This window comes from Geotrypetes seraphini, chromosome 9, assembly GCF_902459505.1.
Source record: "Geotrypetes seraphini chromosome 9, aGeoSer1.1, whole genome shotgun sequence".
Classification (NCBI taxonomy): domain Eukaryota; kingdom Metazoa; phylum Chordata; class Amphibia; order Gymnophiona; family Dermophiidae; genus Geotrypetes; species Geotrypetes seraphini.
The window spans coordinates 152,138,600-152,158,839 of record NC_047092.1 but is presented as its reverse complement, the minus strand read 5'-3'; the positions used below and the strand labels follow the sequence as shown (position 1 = coordinate 152,158,839).

At 42.3% G+C, this 20,240-nt stretch overlaps 1 protein-coding gene across 4 annotated transcripts in view; it reads right to left on the bottom strand.

Moving 5' to 3' along the window:
* Positions 1-238: 238 nt before the first annotated feature.
* The window catches only part of U2SURP (U2 snRNP associated SURP domain containing), a 221,630-nt gene continuing 201,628 nt past the window's right edge, over positions 239-20,240 (bottom strand). For all 4 annotated transcript variants that reach the window (XM_033957623.1, XM_033957621.1, XM_033957622.1 and 1 more), the window contains 2 exons: positions 16,488-16,658; positions 239-7,586 (listed from right to left, as the gene is read on the bottom strand). In XM_033957623.1, coding sequence (XP_033813514.1) covers positions 7,448-7,586; positions 16,488-16,658 — 310 coding nt within the window. In that variant the 3' untranslated portion in view covers positions 239-7,447. The remainder of the gene's footprint in view (positions 7,587-16,487; positions 16,659-20,240) is intronic.

The window sequence follows — 20,240 nt, the reverse complement described above, 5'->3', positions numbered from 1 at the left end:
TTGATCCTTCTCAAATTCAATGTCCATGACAGCTTAGGTATCTGAGGAAGAGAAAAATTCAAATCATCCTATATACTTACTCAAGTCAGGTGGTCATAGACACGATATTCTTCAGCATATTTACCCAAAGTACAGCAAACTTCTCAAAGGGACCACTAACCGACTCTTAAACCAGATCTCTTCTTTCAATTTCAGAAGAGTTGCATACACAAAATATATCATGCTGTTAACTGTTAAAGATGGTTCATGAAACTTTATTTGTTGCACATAAATGCTGCATTTAGTTCCTCCAGTCTTCCAGGAAGCATACTTATATACAGACATAAGAAAAGCCATGCTGAGTCAGACCAAGGTCCACCAAGCCCAGCATCCAGTCTCCAACAGTGACAAGTCAAACCTGGCAAGATTTCAAAAAGTAGGTCATTTCCCATAGTTCATTTCCAGGGATATGCAATGTTGGTTGCCTTGACCATAGCCTCGAGCTACAGATTCCACAGCTTATGTGAAAAAATGAAAAAGAAACTCCTTTCTCCAAAATGTTTTCAATCTGCTAGCCATTAGCTTCATGGAGTGTCCTCGTTTGTGTGTCGACAGATTGAAACCGTTACCTATAACTGTTTCACTCACAATACTGGTTTTCATACATGTCTATCATATTCGTTCTCTGTCATCTTCTCTTCATGCTGAAAAGCCCTAGCTTGTTAACCTCTCTCCTCATAAGGGAGGTGTTCTGTCCCTTATATGTCACCCTTCTCTGAAGCTTTGCTGGTTGTGCTTTATCCAAGAAAATAACAGGATTGGGATAGCTCAGAAAAGTCACTTGCCAGACAACTTTTGCTGAATAGGGCATAAAATTAATAGTATTCCTCCTGTTTTATGATTCCGAAGAAACAGTCCTTTGTTAATATGGCAGGTATGTATTGCAATGCAATAAGTAAATCCCACAAGAAGGTGTGTTACCACTCCTGGTGCTCAGTAAAATACAGACAATTATAGAAAGCATCCTAATCGTAATTGTTTCTCGAAATTATTCTTTGACAAAATTTAAAATCCTTATTCATTTTTAAATATTTTTGCATTCTAGAGAATTCTGGGCAGGCTGTAGTACCTTTATCTTTAAATAATTCATATGCTAGTCCAATAACAGGTACCATCAACTTTGCAGAATCATTTCCTCCAGGCCTAAACAGCTACTAAAACACATACAATATATATCCATTCTTTTATTGCCAGTCTGTAGCTACATATTGACGTTTCTCCAGTCTGGGCCTATGAAAAATCCACTGCAAATAAAAGTCAATACTTTGTACTTTAGGAGGTCTGTCTAAAATCAGAAACTGTAAAAAATATAATTTTAGCATGTTAACTATACAACAATGTTGCCCACTTGCAACAGATGTTTTTCATAGACAGCAGGAATTATCAGGCACGCAAATAGGTGACATCACTGCATAGCAATAGGATAGAACAGCTCTCCCAGGCTTAGAACTAAGTGTAAAGTTCTGAACATGTGCACCAGTTCCCTCAACCTCAGTTCCATAGCTCAAGGGATGCAACTAGGAGAGATGGGAGGGATTGTGTGTCTGATCAATCCTGTTATTTACAAAAATTGTTACAGTTGAGCAACAGTGCTTTTTCCGAGAATTGAGTCAGGCATACAAGTGGATGGCTCCCAAGCTAATGACTGCTCAGTGCACTTAATTCTTGCTCATTGTGCAATAGCAGCTCATTCATCTACAGATAGTAAGAGCTGCTGAAATTAGAAACATTTCAGACAATACAACTCAACAAAAAGTACTGCTCTGGTTGAAGGGGAATGGGGACTTGTATACCACTTTTTTGTGGCTTTGGCATTCAAAGCAGTGGGCACTGGAGGACTAAGTGACTTGCCCAGGGTCACAAGGAGCAGCACTGAGATTTGATCTCACAACCTCTAGGTGCAGAGGCAGCAGCTCTACCAGTGAGCCACACCTGGTCCATAGAGTAATAAGTAGTGAATGATGAAGCAAGGACAACATAGCTGCTTTGCACATACTGTTCAACAAAGCCAGCTACTTCAAGCGCAGTACAGCAGTTACAGTGGCTCTAAATTAATGAATTAAAAATTTACTACCTAGAGTTCTAACAGTTTGTTAATAGAAATGAATAAGGCTGCTAGCACACTGGCTCAATCTACCTAATTAATGGAATGCCAGTACTTTTCAAATTGAAGGAGACAAATGCATACACCCAGGTCATCTCAAACAGTGGACATTTGAGTTCACGACCTGGGCAGATTTAAAACAAAAATGTTATTGGCCTGTACTTATCTAGACTTGTGTTATAATTAGGCCTGTGAAGGCTTCACAGAAGCCAGATGATGAGAATAACCAACTACAATATTGAATAAGGGCCAGGAGCAGAACCATGGAGGACAAGGTGGGCGTTTGGGAGTCATGAGCATTGAAAAGTTTGATCAATGGTGGCAAACTTTCTACTAAATTATGAATTGCAGGTGGTACAAGTGTAAGCCCTTTTACAGTAAAGTATGGCTGCAGGGTTTAGGATAAACATTTATATGGAATGGATTAATCAGCTTTGATAAAAATTTAGAATGTGTACAGTACACAGAACAACTTTGTTATGAAGGAACTGAGCATATGGTTCATAGGTGACCAACACTTCAAGTTCACTGAAATGACAACAACTAGAAAGGCACCTTCTAGATGAACTGCCCAAGAGATGTTGATGTCATAGATTCAAAGGTAATTTCATGTGATATGTAAGGACACTTTAGTCCTATGGCAAAGCAGGTTTCCATGCTGGTAGTTTTACATGAAGAAGTCTCTTCGTGAATTGGAAATGATGGGAAACTATAAATCCAGAAGTCTGTTTATGAGGATATAATAGGCTGGAAGTCCTATGATGCACTCATGGAATTCATTTACAGCCCAAGATGATAAAGGTATTGTAGCATATTTTTTGAAGGACAACAAACAGGATTGTTAGTGAAGCTCTAGATGGCAAATCTCTTCTATATAAAATGTGTATATGTGTCTGGTGAAAGGCTTTCTTGCTGCTGACATTATATTATGAATATAGAAACACACAGAGTATAGAAACATGATGGCAGATAAAGACCAAATGGCCCATCCACAGCATTCACCATCTCCTCCTCTCCCTAAGAGATCCCATGTGCCTGACCCATACTTTCTTGAAATCAGACACTCTGTTTCCACTATCCTACTGAGAGACTATTCCACACATCTACCACTCTTTCTGTAAAAAAAGTATTTCCTTAGATTACTCCCGAGTCTATCACCTCTTAACCTCATTCTATGCTCTCTCACTCTGGAGTTTCCTATCAACTGAAAGACTTGCCTCATGCTGTTGAATTTCCATGAGGTTTTATAGGCTCGGTACCAGAGTCACTGGTGGAGCAATGCTCAGACTTGGACAGTACCGATGGAGCTGAGGAAGGAATAAGAGCTAGTTGGGTCTGCAACTTAAGTGCTAACTCCCTTTGAAGCAGCTCTATAATTTGCTCTTGCAAAGACTGCACCAGTACAGCAGATGTTGTCAGTACAGTCAGTGCCACAGTGCGTCAAAGTATCAGTGACAGCGATGAGGAGGCACACCTCTGAGGAGACCTTGACTTCTTATGCTGATGTATAGCATGCATCGACTTACTCGATGCTGATGTATGAGTAGAAGGAGAAGTATGGATACACTTCTTAGCATTTTTAGGAGGAGAAGTTGATGGTACAGACAGAGCAGACACTGAGTGGGATGCTGATGCAGACATCGATGGGAGTGGTTCTTGGATTTTGTCATAGAAGATGACATGGTTGATGTTAAAGATGAGTCGAAAAGCTTCTCTTGCTATAAAAGCCTAGCCTTCAAAGAATGTTTCTGAAGACTAGAACAGTGGAGACAAGATTTAACTTGCTGTTCAGGACAAAGACACTGAAGGCACCAGCTATGTGGGTCAGTGATAGAGATGATCCTGTTACACAAACAATACTTTTTAAACCCGCTTGGATATCAATGGAAAAATAGCCACAGCGAGGACAAAAAGGGCTCAATCATAACAGAGGTCAAGTAAAAAGGAACCCAAAAATTAATCGGTGCAGCCGGCCTGCAAAAGGCTGAGAGGAGCCCGAAGGAAAACAAATTAAAGTACTAGGGGAATAAAATGATGAAATATGTAGGAAAAAAGGATGGGATGGTAGCAAAAAAGCAAAAAAAAAAAAGCCCGCACATTTGGAGATACTCCAAAAATACAACTTCTTAGTTCCACGGAAAACTTAGAAATGATGGTCCCACGAACCAACATCAGGTGGGAAGGCACTCGTACATGCATGGTACGGGAGGTCTCAAGACTTCTAAAGAAGTGTTTTGCACTGTCTGTACCGGGGTTCAGTGGATGACGTCACCTATTTGTGAGAATATGCTGCCTGATTGTTCTTGGATAACAGCATACCTTTTTCACTAGGCAAGGTTTATTTGGAGACCTGCACCACCAGTGAATCCACCGTCAGCTGAACAAACAGCAGCTGAAATTTGGAGCCATAGGAAAAAGATTGGACATAAGTTTTAGACACTTGCAGGGATCCCTCTGGCGACTCCCAGTGGTCTGTGACCAGCTTTGTGATGTCCGGATGTTTGTACTGAGTAACTGAGCTGCTCATAATTGTGCACTGCAACAAGGGGACTGGAGGAACTTCCAGCTTAAATTCTTGCAGTGAAGTAGATATAATGTCCGAAAGCGCAGGAGGCTTTGAACAAATGGAGCACTATAGGGTCTTTTCCCTGGTCCAGGGCCACTAACACTTCTTGACGCTGTTCTATTACAGAGAAACAGACTCTGCCAGAGAAAGCGCAATCTGAGACAATAATGGCATTGGGTCAGACTTTCCATCTTCCCAGTCTATGTCAGAAGGAACCTGGTCCAGAGTTCTGTTTCATCATCTGGTCGGGGAGCATGCTGAGGGGAGAACCACTGCCTCCATTGTGCTTAACGCAGATGTTGAGGAACCTCTGCAGGTCCTCCTAGGCTCTGTGGTAATCATTTGTCTCTGTTAAGCCAATGCACCTTCGGAGGGCACCGGAAAGGGTCTATTCCTTTGGGATTGTGCCTCCTGTGTATCCTATGCCCTGGAGGATGTTGAACTCAAGGCTCCTGCCCCTCCCCTGTGTGCTCCACGGGACATGGACACCCCTCAGCCAGCCATCCAGCAGTGGCATGATATAGGGATAGGAAAGTCTGAGGGGTCCATCCTTATCGAGTTTAAGTAAAATGGAGGGGTTTTGAGGCAGAAGGCGGCTTTAGAAAACATCATTTAAAATCCAAGATGGCCATCATCAGCAAAATCATGCCAAAAATGGTCCATGGGACTCCCCTGAAGCACAAGAAATACAGGGAAAGGGGTTTTAGAGGGGGGGACCTTGGTTCTTTCTGCAGAAACCTTTACATTTGACTTCTGGAGACCCCTGATTTTCCCCATAGGCTATAACAGCCTTACTCATTGTGCCATGGGCCTGCCTGCTTCAGCTTAGGAATGCAGCTGGGACAAACAGAGAACTCTGCCTCACGGGTTCGCAGAACAAGCTTAGTCTGATGTTGAATTGAGCCTCAACCCCCAGAAAACCTCACATTGCAAAGGGGGAGAGGACCACCCAGCCGGCCCACTGTTAAGCCCAGCCAAGCTGGGACAGGGCTAAACTAAACTGCCTGCACTCAAGTCCCTGATAAATCAGGGATGCAAGCAACTATGCAGGGGACAGCCCCTTAGCACTAAAAAAATACATAAGCAGTCTAGCTAGCTAGGGTGTCCCCGAGGGCTGATCCTGCTAGCAGCAGACTTCCCAACAAAAGGGAACCTCTGGCACCAAGCCTTCAACTGAACATTAAGAAAAGAAATACCCAAAATTAATAACACACTTCTGAGCAACTTGCTTGGAGAAAAAATCTGAGGAGGCAGGAGCAGCTGTTTAGGAAGAACGTGGAGTTCAAAGATGATTGACAACATTCTGCAAGCAACTTGCTGGTTCAGATGCATAACTCTAGTGTTCAGGTCTACTAGACACATTGCACTAGAATACTGTGTAGAAGTACAGTCAACAGAAGACAATCTACTGGAATGTGCAAAGTTAAGTGACTTTTCACTTCCTTCTGTACAAACGAGTCTTTTCTCTGTCTTAATGATTGTGAAGCTAGCCTAAAAGATACTTCTGAACTCTCAGACATACTTCAACAGTGCTTTCTACCCAGCCTGGTATGGTCTGTACTAAAATTATAAATAAATAAAAAATTAAGCATTTGAACTGTGTTGAAATTCTTATATCATTCTACCACATTAGAATCCCAACTTTGCTCCTTTCAAAGTATGAACAAATTTTTAAAAAATCTACATTCATTTCTTGCAGAAAAAAATCCCTCAAAGTTGAATACAAATAGAAGTACTTCTTCACTAAATGGAGAACTTTGCTTTGCCTTAGTTCAGAAGAAAAGGGAAAACACACTGGAGGGGACAACTGAACTGTGCACATTCAAAATTTTACACTTGGTTCTGAGTGTTGGGAGAGCTGTTTTGTATTAGTGTCATGAGATTTGTGTGTCTGTCTCAATCCTGCTCATCAATGGAAAATAATATAGGTACTGAAAGTGTGGAATCATGATGAACCCCCCCTCCAACAAAAAAACAAAACAAAAAACTAAACAAAACAAAAAAAACCCCAACAACTAGCCAAGAAGGGTAGATTTGTAAAGGCTGCAAAAAATCATGAAAAAAGTGGTAGAGGAAGCTGCATCATGGAAGTACAAGTGCTGGTACAATAGCTTATGCAAAATTAAAAAAAAATAAAAATAAAATCAAGAGCTCTTACCAGCTTGACATGTGCTGCCACAACAGATTTGTAAAGTTTGTGTTATTTAGATACTTATCTAACTTAACAGTGTAATTTCAGTTGTAAGAGCAATATATTTTAAAAAATCTCACGATGTAAACAAAGCAGATGAAAATAATCACTCCAATGGTCTCAATTACCAGCGGGTTAAGAAAATCACATCCTTAACTTTCTGTTCAGATTTTATTTGAAATCTAATTTTAAGTTGTCAAAGCTACAAAAAGAGGGGGGAACATTTGTGTCATTTTTGCTATGTCACAACATCCTAAAACAAAATACCACTACTGCCAGCAGATAAGCTATACACACTTCCGAGGACGTGTTTAACACAAAATGTTTCATTTGGGAGAAAATAGCCACAATGGATTTTTTTTTTACAATATAAAACAATGACAGGTCTAGAGATGCAGTTACTCATGAGTATACACGTGCATTCACAAAAAAATTCAGGAATGCTTTTTTTTGTTGTATTTTCCTTTTTTAAAACAGACTGTTCAGGCACAAAACAAAACTGCATTTCCAGTAAGTGACAGCTTTCATAAAAAACGTGAATGTTTTGTCAGTGTTTACTTTTCTTTGACTTCTTGTGAGATCTGTGGGGTGATCTGGACTGGGACCTGGATTTTTTCCCTGACTTTTTAGGGGTCCTGGATCGTGACCTTCTTGATCTCTTGGGTGTCCTTGAAGCAGACGGGGATCTAAAAAATAAAAATAGTAACAAGTTATTGAACATTCACAATTAGTTGACAGCTACTCTGAAGCAAAGTCAGTCAGACACATAGTGGAAATTATACATAAAGTCAACCTGTCATTTTGCACTTATCTTGGTGCTGATATCAGAAATCAGCAGGTTTTAAGGCCAGCACATGACTCTTAGGAGAGCTAGCTATTATCTCAACTCAAACACCTTCATACTTTTAAAAATAGTTGTCAGTTTGCAATCCAAATTGAAGTAGAGCTAAAAGAAAAGGAACTATGGTACACTATTCCTCTTCTTTTGTCTCATAATCTGAAGAAAGAAAAGGAAGAACATGGAGACTTCATAGAAACATTTAAATCTTAAAAAAAAAAAAAAAAAAATATTCACTAGTGCTATAGTAAGGATCTAAATATATACTGTGTTCAACTACAGACAATTACTACTGCAGCAACTATTGTGAGTTAGGGCTGTCTAGTGGTTGCAGCATAGTACTACAAAGTGTGAGAAATCCTGGACAGTGAAAATGATCTTGTCCCTCAGTTTATTAAAAAAATTAATTGAGTAGGCAATTACTTAACTCTTCATCCTTCTCATCTCCTACAGTGGTGTAAATAAAATCCATATACCAACATATGCAAAATAAGAGTGAGGCAAAAGATCAAATGATTTAATAGTGCTTAATATACCACATTTACCAATGAAGTTTGTATCATTTTCTCTTATGCTCAAGCAGGGCTGCAACTGGAAGTTGTGTCACAGCTCACAAGATCCGAGCTATGGCAGCTTCTCTTGCTTTCCTACGCTCAATTCCTATTGATGAAATATGTAAAGCTGCTACTTGGTCTTCAGTTCATACATTCACATCTCACTACTGTCTGGAATTCAATTCCAGATGGGAGGATTACTTCGGCCAAGCAGTATTATAAAATTTATTTTCTTAATGGCCAATACTCCCTCCATCCCATTCTAGTAAGCTAGGGAGTCCCACATGTGAGAATATGCTGCCTGCTTGTCCTGGGATAAAGCAGTTACTTACCGTAACAGGTGTTATCCAGGGACAGCAGGCAGATATTCTCACAACCCCCCCCCCCCCCCTCCTAACATTACTCTTGAGTCTACCACCCCTCAACCTCAAATTATGTCCTCTGGTTTTATCATTTTCCTTTCTCTGGAAAAGATTTTGTTCTACATTAATACGTGGCTTTTAACTAAGAGCAAGAAAACTAGTGCTATACAACTATTGCACTAATTACACTGGCTCCTTATAAGGGAGTATTGTGTTTTAAAATTGTTGGTTGTAACCTTTAAGGATCTAAAGTTTCAGGTCCCTCATGTATTATAGTTCCATGTGGATGTATATACCTATCGGTGTCTTCTGTAGCCCTCACGAGAAAGACCTACTGCTGATCCTTGATAAATCTACTGTTGTACAGGGGAAGGAAATAGGGAGTGACTGCAGATAGGTAGAATAAACTCAGTGAAATTAAGAGGGTGGGGGGGGGGGGTCAATGTTGGGGTTTAAGAAAGTCTTAAAATTGTATCTAGGGAAAAGGTAATGTTGCCTTTCTGTGGCACAAGCAAAGTAGCTTACATGTATTATATGCAGGTATTTTCCCTGTCCCCACAGTCTAACTTTTTTGTACCTGGAGCAGTGAGTAGTTAACGAGCCACAGTTGGAACTGAACCCAGTTCCCCATGGTAACACCACTCAGTAAATTGCTGCTGTTAATTTGTTTATTGGCACAAAGGCCCGGATTCTGTAAACTGCGTCCCGATTGTAGGCAGCTACAGGTGTCCTACAGCTGTCTAATCAGCCAATTGGGACGCACTTTAAAAAAATAAATAAATAAATATGCTCCCCAGGCAGGTCGCCTATGTTGAAGGTGACTCTGGGAGCCTAGGGAAGCCCGCAAGCTCGCCTAAGGCTAGGCGGTGGCCTTAGGCGAACCTAGGTGGCCCTAGGCTTCTCCCTAGACGCTTACTTAATTGCAGCAAGGGATCTCCCTGCCGTGATTAGTATGGCAGCCGCAAGTCTATCCCCCCTCCCGCTTCAACGAACGAGGCAGGAGGGATACCCAATCCCTCTTGCTGAAAGACTCCCCACCCGCCCCCAATGATTGCCGGCAGGAGGCTGTCCAACCCCTCCTGCCGGTAGGCCCCCCATCCCCGACGATTATGGCAAGAGGGTGCCTAACCTTTCCTGCCAGTAGGCCCCCCACCCTTTGAGAAGAGAGGAGAGAGAGAGAGCGCGAGAGTCCTGTACAGGTGACAGGTGAAGAGCCTTCCCTGAAAATCCCCTAACATATTAGGCCAATAAACACAACTAAAGGCCTAAGATGGCTGAGAATGCTCTGACTAAAACTGTCAAGCCTTTGCACAATCTATGCTTGCTGAAATCAGCAAGCCAAGCGAAAAATGAGCGAGTGAAACGAAACTTATTCTTTTACATGGCAACTGGTGTCACATCTGCAGTAATGCCAGGGAAGTGCAACTAAGAAGGATGAGAACATGTCTTAACCAAGAATATAAAAATACATTATTTTGCAAGAATATCCTGTGATGGGCAGGCTTTTACTGGCCGATGGCTTGAAATTGCTGACATAATAAATTAAAACGGCATATGCGGGAAAAGATAGATTTTCTAGTAAACAGGACATGCGTATGGTATGACACAGATATTATGAACCAATTAATAAACTGATAAATGTAATGATGATTGTAAGTGACCAATAAAAACTAACAATATGATATGTGCCAACGTGGCCTCAAGCTGTCAAGAATTGTATAAGAGACAGCCTTTGTGATTATGAAAACAGGACAGACATCCAGGTATACTCAAGCACTTGAGGCATACTATCCGTCAGCTCCATATGCTGTAAAGATTTGTTCTTGTAACCTGTTATTGATTGTTAATAAAATAAATATATATTAATTATAACAGCATATTGAGTTTCCATGAAGCCGGTGGTATTGAAAGGCCGTAAACAGGCGGCTTTTCACCTTTCCCAAAGATCGCCGGCCAGAGGGTGCCCAATCCCTCCTGCCAACCCCCCCCTCCCATGAAACCCACCACCCCCCTCCCCGAAACCCTCCGGGCTCACCTAGCAAGTTGGCCGGAGGGACGGGTCCTCGCACTGTCCATTCGGCAAACCTGCCTCTGTCCACATGAGGCAGGCTTGCCCCTCCCCTGCCCAACCCACAGGAGCCTAGGGCCTGATTGGCTCAGGCGCTTAAGGCCCCTCCTGTGGGCGGGGCCTTAGGTACATGGGCCATCACCAATCAGGACCTAGGCTCCTGTGGGTTGGGCATGGGAGGGGCGGGCCTGTCTCATTTGGACAGAGGTGGGCCTCCCGGCTGCACAGTGCGAGGACCCGTCTGTCCGTCCGTCCAACTTGCTAGGTGTGCCCGGGAAGTTCCGGGTAGGAAGGGTTCCGGGGGGGGGGGAGGGGGTGGCAGGAAGAATAGGGCACCCTCCTGCCAGCGATTTTTGGGAAAGGGTGGGGGCCTACCAGCAGGAGGGATTGGGCACCTTCCTGCCGGCGATTGTCGGGGGTGGGTGGGGGGTCTTTCGGCAGGAGGGACTGAACATCCCTCCTGCCTCGTTAGTTTAGGGGGAAGGGGAGACTGTCAGCCGCTAAACTAATCGCGGCAGGGAGATCCCTTGGCACAATTAAGTATAGCAGCTGCGTCTAAAGTAACCCAGTTCTGTAAATGGCGTCTGTAACATGGATGTCGGTTACAGAATTGGGTTTAGTTCTGAAAAGACAACCAATAGTCCTGTACTGGGCAACCCTCACCATGACTTCCCCAGCTGTAGAGACTGGCATCTGTCATCAGTATCACCCAAGAGGAAATGTGAAGAAGCAAGCCCTTGCACAGTGACTCCACCCAAAGCCACCAATGCAAATTTTGACGTGCTTTCATCATCCAGGTTAATGGCAAATGGAGTGAATCCGTATGAGAAGACCAATGAGATAACTGCACATTCTGAAGAGGGCTTAAATGAGCTTTTGTCCAAGGTACCACTTCTATGGGTCACTACCATAGCTTTAAAGTACCTGCAGGTAGTGCCAAGCCGTAGGAGCTGGAATTGCCAGCAATTCCAAAATCTGAGCTCTTAGTTTCAGTTTGCATGACTCGAAGAAAAACACGACCTTCTGCCATGTTAAAGAGGATCTCCAAGTACTCCAGGGATTGAGTCAGTTCCAGCTGACTCTTGGGAGTTTATAATCTATCTCAGGTCTTGGAAGAGCTGGACAACCTATGACACTATCTTGTGTCCGTTGGTCTTGGACGGAACACTGATTAATCAATTGTACAAGTATGGGTGTACATGAATCCCTGCCTTGCACAGGTGTGTTGCTGCCACTACCATCCCTTTTGGAAGAGGTAAAGGTGCATGGGGTTGTTGCCAACCCAAACGGTAGTACCAAGAATTGAAAGTGCTTTTCCAGCATATGAAACTTAAGAAACTTTCTGGGTTCCATTGCAGCTAGGAATTCCCCTCGCACCACCAAGGCAAAGAGCAACACACTGTCTCCATTCAGAACCTGGGCACTTTTAGTGCTGCATTGACAGACTTCAGATCCAAGATTGGTCTCCAGTTGTCTGAGTCTTTCTTGGGCCCGATAAAGTATCTGCCTGAGTCCAATTCTGCATCTGGCATAGGCTCTATGACTTGAATCCCCAGAAGCCATTTTACTATCTCTTGGACTTTGACCGCTTTCTCAGGTCTTCTAGTTGGAGAATTCACAAAGAAATCCAGAAACAGATGAGAGAAACTGAGTTTGTAACCCTATGGAATAATGTCCAGCATGTATTGTCTGAAGAAATGTTTGCCCCAGCCTCCCTAAACATCTTCTCTCGCACCAAGCAGCATCATGGAGTAAAGACCTAGAACAATTGCTTTCGCTCACTACTTATGAAGAATTTAGGAAACGTCTGAAAACACACCTGTTCCTAAAGTATCTAGACAACTAATCCTCTCTTCTCTCTCCCCTCTATAGCGATTAACTTGTTCTATTGATCACTCTCTCCTCAAAAATGGATTTCCTGTCCTATTAACCCTCTTTCTTCATCCCCTCTTAAAGTTAATCAATTTGTACCTTTGCTTAATCTTTGTAAACCGCATAGAACTTCACGGTATTGCGGTATATAAGCTGTTGTTATTATTATTATTATTAAAAACCAAGAATCTCTCTCCTATTCGGGATAGATTGGGGTCTTGTATGGCATCATTGGGACTTTTTAGGAGTAGCTGTTGAGCCAAAACCTAACATCTGAGCTCTTCTGAAGTCCCCGAACTTCTGTCTAGATTGGCAAAGTGATCTCTAAGCAGAGGAGCCTGCCAAGACCATCTGTAGCCACTAAAGGAACCATGAGTTAACCTAACGCTTACACACACCCTCCCCTGGGAGTAAGTGGTCTACTGTCTGGTAATGACTTAGGACAACAATCTGCCATACTTGCCATAAGAATGTACAATTCTTTGCCAAAGAGTATTTGTTCATTGAAAAGAAGCAACTCAAAGTACCTTTAGAGGCAGAATCTTCCGCTCATTGTCTGATCAAGAGTTTTCTGCGGACAGAGATAGAATAGGCAGACACTTTATTCATGACTATGAACATGTCATATAGAGTGTCTTTCATAATCAATCCCTGAAAATACCACTGGGGGAGGGTATGCACTCTCCTTCAAAACCAGAGCATGGAACAGCAACTTATGGCAGGCGCACACCACAAAGGAAGCCTCTAATGTTGCTCTCAATCCTAGAGGTTCAAACTGTCATTTGAGGATTGTCCATCCTGAGATTCTGTGCATCCTTAAGAATGACTCCACCTTTACTAGGAAGTGATGTGCATTTTGTAACTTGCACTACCTGCAAATCCACCCTAGGTGATACAAATAACTGCTGAAACTCAGAAGTCATCAGATACAATTTTATCATGGCTCTGGCAAACATCAAGGGGGCCCTACAGTGGCTGCCACTGCTCCATCAGCATCATGGTGATCTCTGGATGTGAAAGAAAAAAAATGTGGACCAAGTCTTAGAGCTGTTCATAAGAGAGATACGAGTCATGGAAGCCTGAGGTAGTTTCAAACTTAACTCCCTCAGAGATGCTGTAATGTCTTCCATTAAGTCCACCAGTTTAAAGAGTTAAAGAGTCTGCACACCGTCAGGTCCTCTGCTTGGTCCAGGGCTGCCACAGAAACTTGGCTGATAGTGCCCACTTGTGATCCAGAATCCTCTAAACCTGAAGATTCACTATGCAGGAACAAAAGAATTAAACCTGACCCCTAGTCATCCAGTCCTTTTCTGACTAGATCTCTGGTTCCTGTGGTATACTCTTCTGCAATGGACTAGTGCTCTTAAAGGGAAAATCCCTCTGAACAGTCACTGGCATACTTCCAGACTGTGCAGACGACCCTGAATATTTTATATAAGCTTCAAATATTACATTCACAAAATCAGAGTCAAATCCCAGAACTGGATCTCCTAAGGACCGCCACAGGGACATTGGGCTAGATTCACTAACCTGACTTCCGTGGCAGATTCCAGCAGGCCCAACCAATTCACAACAGGAAAAAATTCAAATGAGGGCGATCAGAGGAACGCCCCCCTCCGACAGCACAGATCACTAGTGTGTGATCCTGATGCATGCGCAGATCATCTGCTTTCCCTGCAGATGGTCTGCGCATGCGTTTTGTGTCCATTTTTTTGGTTTTTTTCTTGCTGGGTTGGGTTGGTTTTTTTCAGGCCCCGACTCTCCTGCTCTTCCAGGGAAGGGCTATCTCCACCGGCAGCAGCCTCTTCCCTTTGCCGACACTAGCTTGTTAACTTTCTCCTGCTCGGTGCTCTCTTGGAGCTGGGAGCTTAGTATTCTGCTGTTTTACAACAACGTCTTTGATTTTTCTTAAGTCCAAGGCCTAAAGTTTTCTCGTCGGCACTGAAGCCTGCTTTCTCCTGTCAGCCTGTCATGCCCTGCTTTCTGTCCCGGGCTCTGGATTTCTGCCGCCTTCCCTGCAGTGCATGCCCGCGGATTTAAATCTAGCCCATTAAGAACATTCCTTGTCTCCTCATGGGTGCCAAGGCACCTGCACATTTGTTAAATTGTCAATTACAAGTCACAATTTGAGAGCTCTAGGAGAGGAATTTTTAACCCAATATTCAAGCTTCCTGGGATTCTGAGACCCTGGAGGAACCAGAAATTGCTAAGCTCAGCACTCCAGCCTCCCTGCCATCCCCATACATGTTCTGTGGCATATGGGTGCTCCTCAGCCAACCAGCCACCATAAAACTGGCATGATACAGGGATAGACTAAAATTATTAGTAAAATCAAAGCGTTATGAGGCAGATAAAGGCTTTTGAAATAAAATCAGGAAATCCAAGATGGCCACTGCGGTTGTGTTTTGGCTCCAGAAACAGCTGGGTGAGCTAGATAAGTTTGAAAAATTCAGAAAAAGGGGTTTTGGGAGGTGGGGGACCCTACAGGAAGCACCAGAGACCCTCAAAACATCTGCTTTTGAACCACCCCAAAGTCTACAAGTAATAGACTGTACTCACAGAACTGCCTGGTGCCATACCTGCATCAGCTCACACTGCAACTGCATAAAGGAGATTTCTGCCTCTGACAAGCACATAAAATCATCCAGAAGCTTCTCTTTGGGCTGCCTTTTTAACAGGCCTTGGAGAGCATGAAACCCTCGACCCCATTAGCTCTTCATGCATCTTTGGGGGTGAGGGAGGAATGCAGCAGATACCTGCTAAAGTCCTCTGGACCAACATGGAGCCATTCAGCCTATGCTCAAGTGCCTGATAAATCAAGTCGAACTGAGCTCCAAGTGGAACTCATCCCAAGCTATCCTAAGTGTTGGTGCAGGCCGGCTAGGTAGGTGCCCTGCAAAATGGTTGCATGCCAAGATTAATCTAAGTAGAATTGCTGAACTGACTGTTGAACCAACCACCATCGTTTATTATATGGACCGAATGTATTACTACCGTTATCACATTTCCGAGGTACCATATACTACTCAAGATGCCTGGAATTGTATTGTATGCTGTTATATCAATACCCCGAACTCCACTTACGAGGATTTAGTGGGATATAAGCCCACAAATAACATAACATAAAACCCATCCAGGAGTAGTCCATGATAAAACAAGACCAAGAAAAAGCAGGTAACCTTGTGGGGAAAATCCAGACCTTTTATGAAAAGTGTAGCATATTCCTAATAAAAATAGCTTCAAATGCAATCCTCAAATCTGGGAAAGAAATGTTTTGGTTTCAGCAGACAGGCAGTTGAACCAGGCTTTTACACTATCAAGGGATGTGGTTTGGGTAAATCTATATGATGATTCTTTGATCAGAGTTATGTCTGTAAAGCTGCTTAGCTGCAGATTTTAGCTTGTGCACTAATATTTTATTTCTGAATGTTGGGATATACAGAGAATATGATTTCAGCACACGGAGCAACAGGTATCAGAAATAAAAGAAAACAAGCTTAGAAAGGGTTGTATGTGCTTGAATTAAATATTTCTTATAAACAAAGACAAAGATCAGATTACAATAATCCATCTGAAACTAATGCATTCCATTAAACAGAAAGCATAATATCGGATTATCTGCTCCTAAAACAGTTGTGTAAGTTTCTGGAACACAAACTATGAAGATTTGGCCTTCTTCTTGAATGAAATGTGCTGCAAATATTCAGCATATTTTATTCAAATTCCTGATTAGAACTAAGCTGGTGGCAAAATTTCTAGTCCAGCACCTTGTAAGTCAACCTTGTTTAATCTTTTTAAACTCCCTTTAGAATACCATATCAATGACATTTTTTTTTTAAATAGTGAACTATGTGTTTATGAAAGTTAGCAATCTATCAAGATTAATGTTTTACCTTTTAGATTTTTTAGTGACTTCCCTGGGAGAATCTTTATGAGATGATCGGGACCGGGAACTCTCCTTATGGGACCTCTCTGATCTTTCTGAACGCTCTGATTTTGGCGATGGGGATTTTGCTCTTCTGCTACTGCGAGGGGGACTGGGAGATGCACTGTGTCGCCTTTTTCTATGCAAAAAAACATATCAGAACAGGTCAGACTCACAAAAACATTTGTGAACTACTCTACTGCTTGCATTGTTGGCAGCAGTAATAATGGAAGGTATCAATAACACTACAAACATCACTGCAGCTATTCTAAACAGCAATAAAACAGGTCAACATTTTAAATACAAAAATTCAGTTACTCTGAAAATTGTACAATGTGTTCTACTGTGTGATGGACATTTCCAGAAACAGTTCTAGGTTATGAAAACAGTGGGTATAAAGTCATTCTTAGCATCTACTGCATTCAGGTATAAACAGTATGAGAAAACCTACCGTATATACTTGAATATAAACCAAGGTAACCTTGGAGGAGGAAAAAAAGTTGATTCAAATATAAACAGGGAGTGTGTGTGTGTGTGTGGAGGGGGGGCTTTAATAGTGCCAGTCTCTGCACCCAGTCCCCTCACTCACTCCCTCACATGCCAATCTCTGCACCCAGCATCCCCCCTCCCTTCCTGCCAGGTTCTGTACTTTTAGCCCCTTCCCTCCCAATGCCTTAAAGGCCTCCACCGGGCCTGCTGTGAGACCTGATGGTTCAGCGGTGGCCGGACAGGAGGGATCCATCCTGCCTCCTGTTCCAGCCCAATTCTAATTATTTTTATCTCCCTCTCTCCTCCCCCGCGTACCTTAAGAATCCCTGCTAGTCCAGCAGTGAATCACAAGCAGGAGAGTCTTACTTCGTTTCTGCTCATACAGAACTACTAGCTAATTGGTTGCCATGAGTTCTCGAAGAGACAAGAACTCACGGCAGCCAATCAGATAGTGGCTCTGCACAGATAGAGGCGAAGGAAGGTTGCTCCTACTCATGCAGAACCACTAGCTGAACTCACTCCTGTCCTGGCCACCGCTGTACCACCAGGGATACTTAAGGAACACGGGGGAGGTGGGAGGGAGATAAAAATAATTAGAATCAGGCTTGGACAGGAGGTGGGAGGGATCCCTTCTGTTCCAGCCACCGCTAGACCACCAGGTCTCATGGCAGGCCCAGCAGAGGCCTGCGAACAGGTTCAGGAGGGGGGGCGGGTCAGTGCCGACCCAAATATAAACCAAGTCCCCCCATTTTTGGGCCTTTTTTGGGAAAGATAATTGTATTTTCTGTAAGACATGGGCATAGAAGAGAACTAACACTGTAGAATACTGTATAGTGGACGAAAAGAAAAATAAATGTCTATTATATGCTGTAACAATAGATGCATCTGTAACAGTAAGATGCTTAAGCAACTGGGCACATAATGGAAGGATGTTGCAGGTGGTAGGAGTCTGATCAGTGGACAAGATTCTTGTTGCCACATCAAAAGCAGAAAAGATACAAATTATGTCTTAACAGTACTTCATTTAAATCCAAAAGTAGCTTCTGCAGTTCTTTTTAATCATTTAATTCAGTTACCAGTTGTCTAAGATGTTTTATAGATGCTGTTCAATCTAGTTGGAACAGCCTGTTTAAGGCTAGTTTAAAAAATGACACAGGGACACAGTTTGTCCCCATCCCCATATCATTCTCTAGTACAGTGATTCCCAACCCTGTCCTGGAGGAACACCAGGCCAATCGGGTTTTCAGGCTAGCCCTAATGAATATGCATGAGAGAGATTTGCATATGATGGAAGTGATAGGCATGCAAATTTGCTTCATGCATATTCATTAGGGCTAGCCTGAAAACCCAATTGGCCTGGTGTTCCTCCAGGACAGGGTTGGGAACCACTGCTCTAGTACACACCTCATCTGATTAAAAAAACCAACAATCCTTTCACCTTATATTTAAAAAATTACTTCATTGCCAGGGAAAAAACTCTTAAAGGGTTATCTGTGTTTCATGAAGAATGATGACAGATAAAAAAATAATAGGTCCCACAGATGGTGCCTTTTGTTTTGCTAGAAAGCTGCTTCAGGGTTTATAGGACCTTGCACTGAAAATCAGCAGTTGTTTAACCTGCTCACTGGCTCTCAAATTCCCACTACAACTCCTTAATGTTGAGCATGCATATCCCCTCCTGCATATAGAAATTTCCTCTTCTAGTTCCACAGCTCAAAAGTTCATGCAGATCTCAGGGCAGTAGGAGGAATTGTGTGCCAAATCAATCATGCTGTCTACAGAAGACACCTGCTACAGAAGAGCAACACTTTTTCCATCAACAAAGCAAGACAATAATTTGAGTGCTTCCAAACACAGAGTCACTCTTCTGTTTATATATTATCTATTGTTCAGGAGGAAGCAACACATTGAATAAGATGCAATAGCTGCAGTATCATACAAAATAACCAGCAAGCTCAACCAAAAGCAATCTTATTATGGACTGATTTAGTGGCAGTATCAAGTAAAGGTATGAAGCAAAGATGACTGCTGTTTTTGCAAATTGTATCCAGTGGAGATTTCAACAAAGTTGCAGTGACCCTTGTCTGATGATTTGTTTTTAAACTAGAACGTTATGGATGCTTTATCAAACTAGAACGTTATGGATGCTTTATCAAACTGCTAAAGTTTGACTGGATTGCAATTCTCTTGGGGGTTTAAAGAAGAAAAGTTGCATAGACTGATGCATTCAGTTCATTTAAAGGTAAAAAGTCAAGAGCCTGTTCACAGTCCAGATTGCAGAGGACTTTCTCATACAAAGTCTTACTTAAGAAGCTTTGGACAGGATATGGAATATTCTTTCCACAATATTAATATGAAAAGATGTAACCATGTTGAGTAACAGCTTAGGTGAGTTCAAAGAACCACTCTGCTATGATAAATAGTGAAAGATGCATGGAAAACAAATGCTTGAAATTCTTTTATTCTTCTAGCTGAGGCAACTGTTACGTTCCAGGTGATATGCTTAAACAAAGCAGACTCCATTTACTCAAAGAGCCACATCAATTTTATTTGAAATACCGCAAAATCAAATAATTATCTCAACACTTAAACAAAATCCCAGGCAAAAGGGACAAAACAAAACAGTAAAGGTACAATATATCTCAATAAGCTGTATTGAATATATAGTGATACAGTATTCCCGATGTAGGTGCTACTAACTGAACACAGGAATGGGACACCAGGTCCAAGTGTATCTTCATGTAAATAAGCACAATCAACTTATGTGGCTGGGACAATCGTATAAACCTTGTTGGCAGATAACGAATTAATGAATTATATATCACATGCAACATAAGGACAATGGGATCCTTGGCACAGGAAGCTTCTGTAATTGAGATATGACAGAAAAGCCCTTTTGTGACTCAAAAGATGACATTTGAAAAGTGGAAGCCCATCAACTGGAGTGCTTTAAACCAACTGAGCATGAAGATGAACTCTAATAAGAGGATGTTTGGAATTCCAAACAATACAGACAGGGTAAGCAGTGCAGAATGGCATCACAAAAACAAGAAAAAAGGTGCTCTACCTTCTTGCACCTGATGTTGCATCTGGAATGACAAGAAGGTTCTATTATAAGTTCAATGGTACTATGATAAACTCATGCATCTGGTGGAAAAGCTAGTTGGCGGAACAGAGTTGTTTCAGAGTAGACCAGCAATTTTATATCTGTTTCACTTTTTCTCTAAATAAG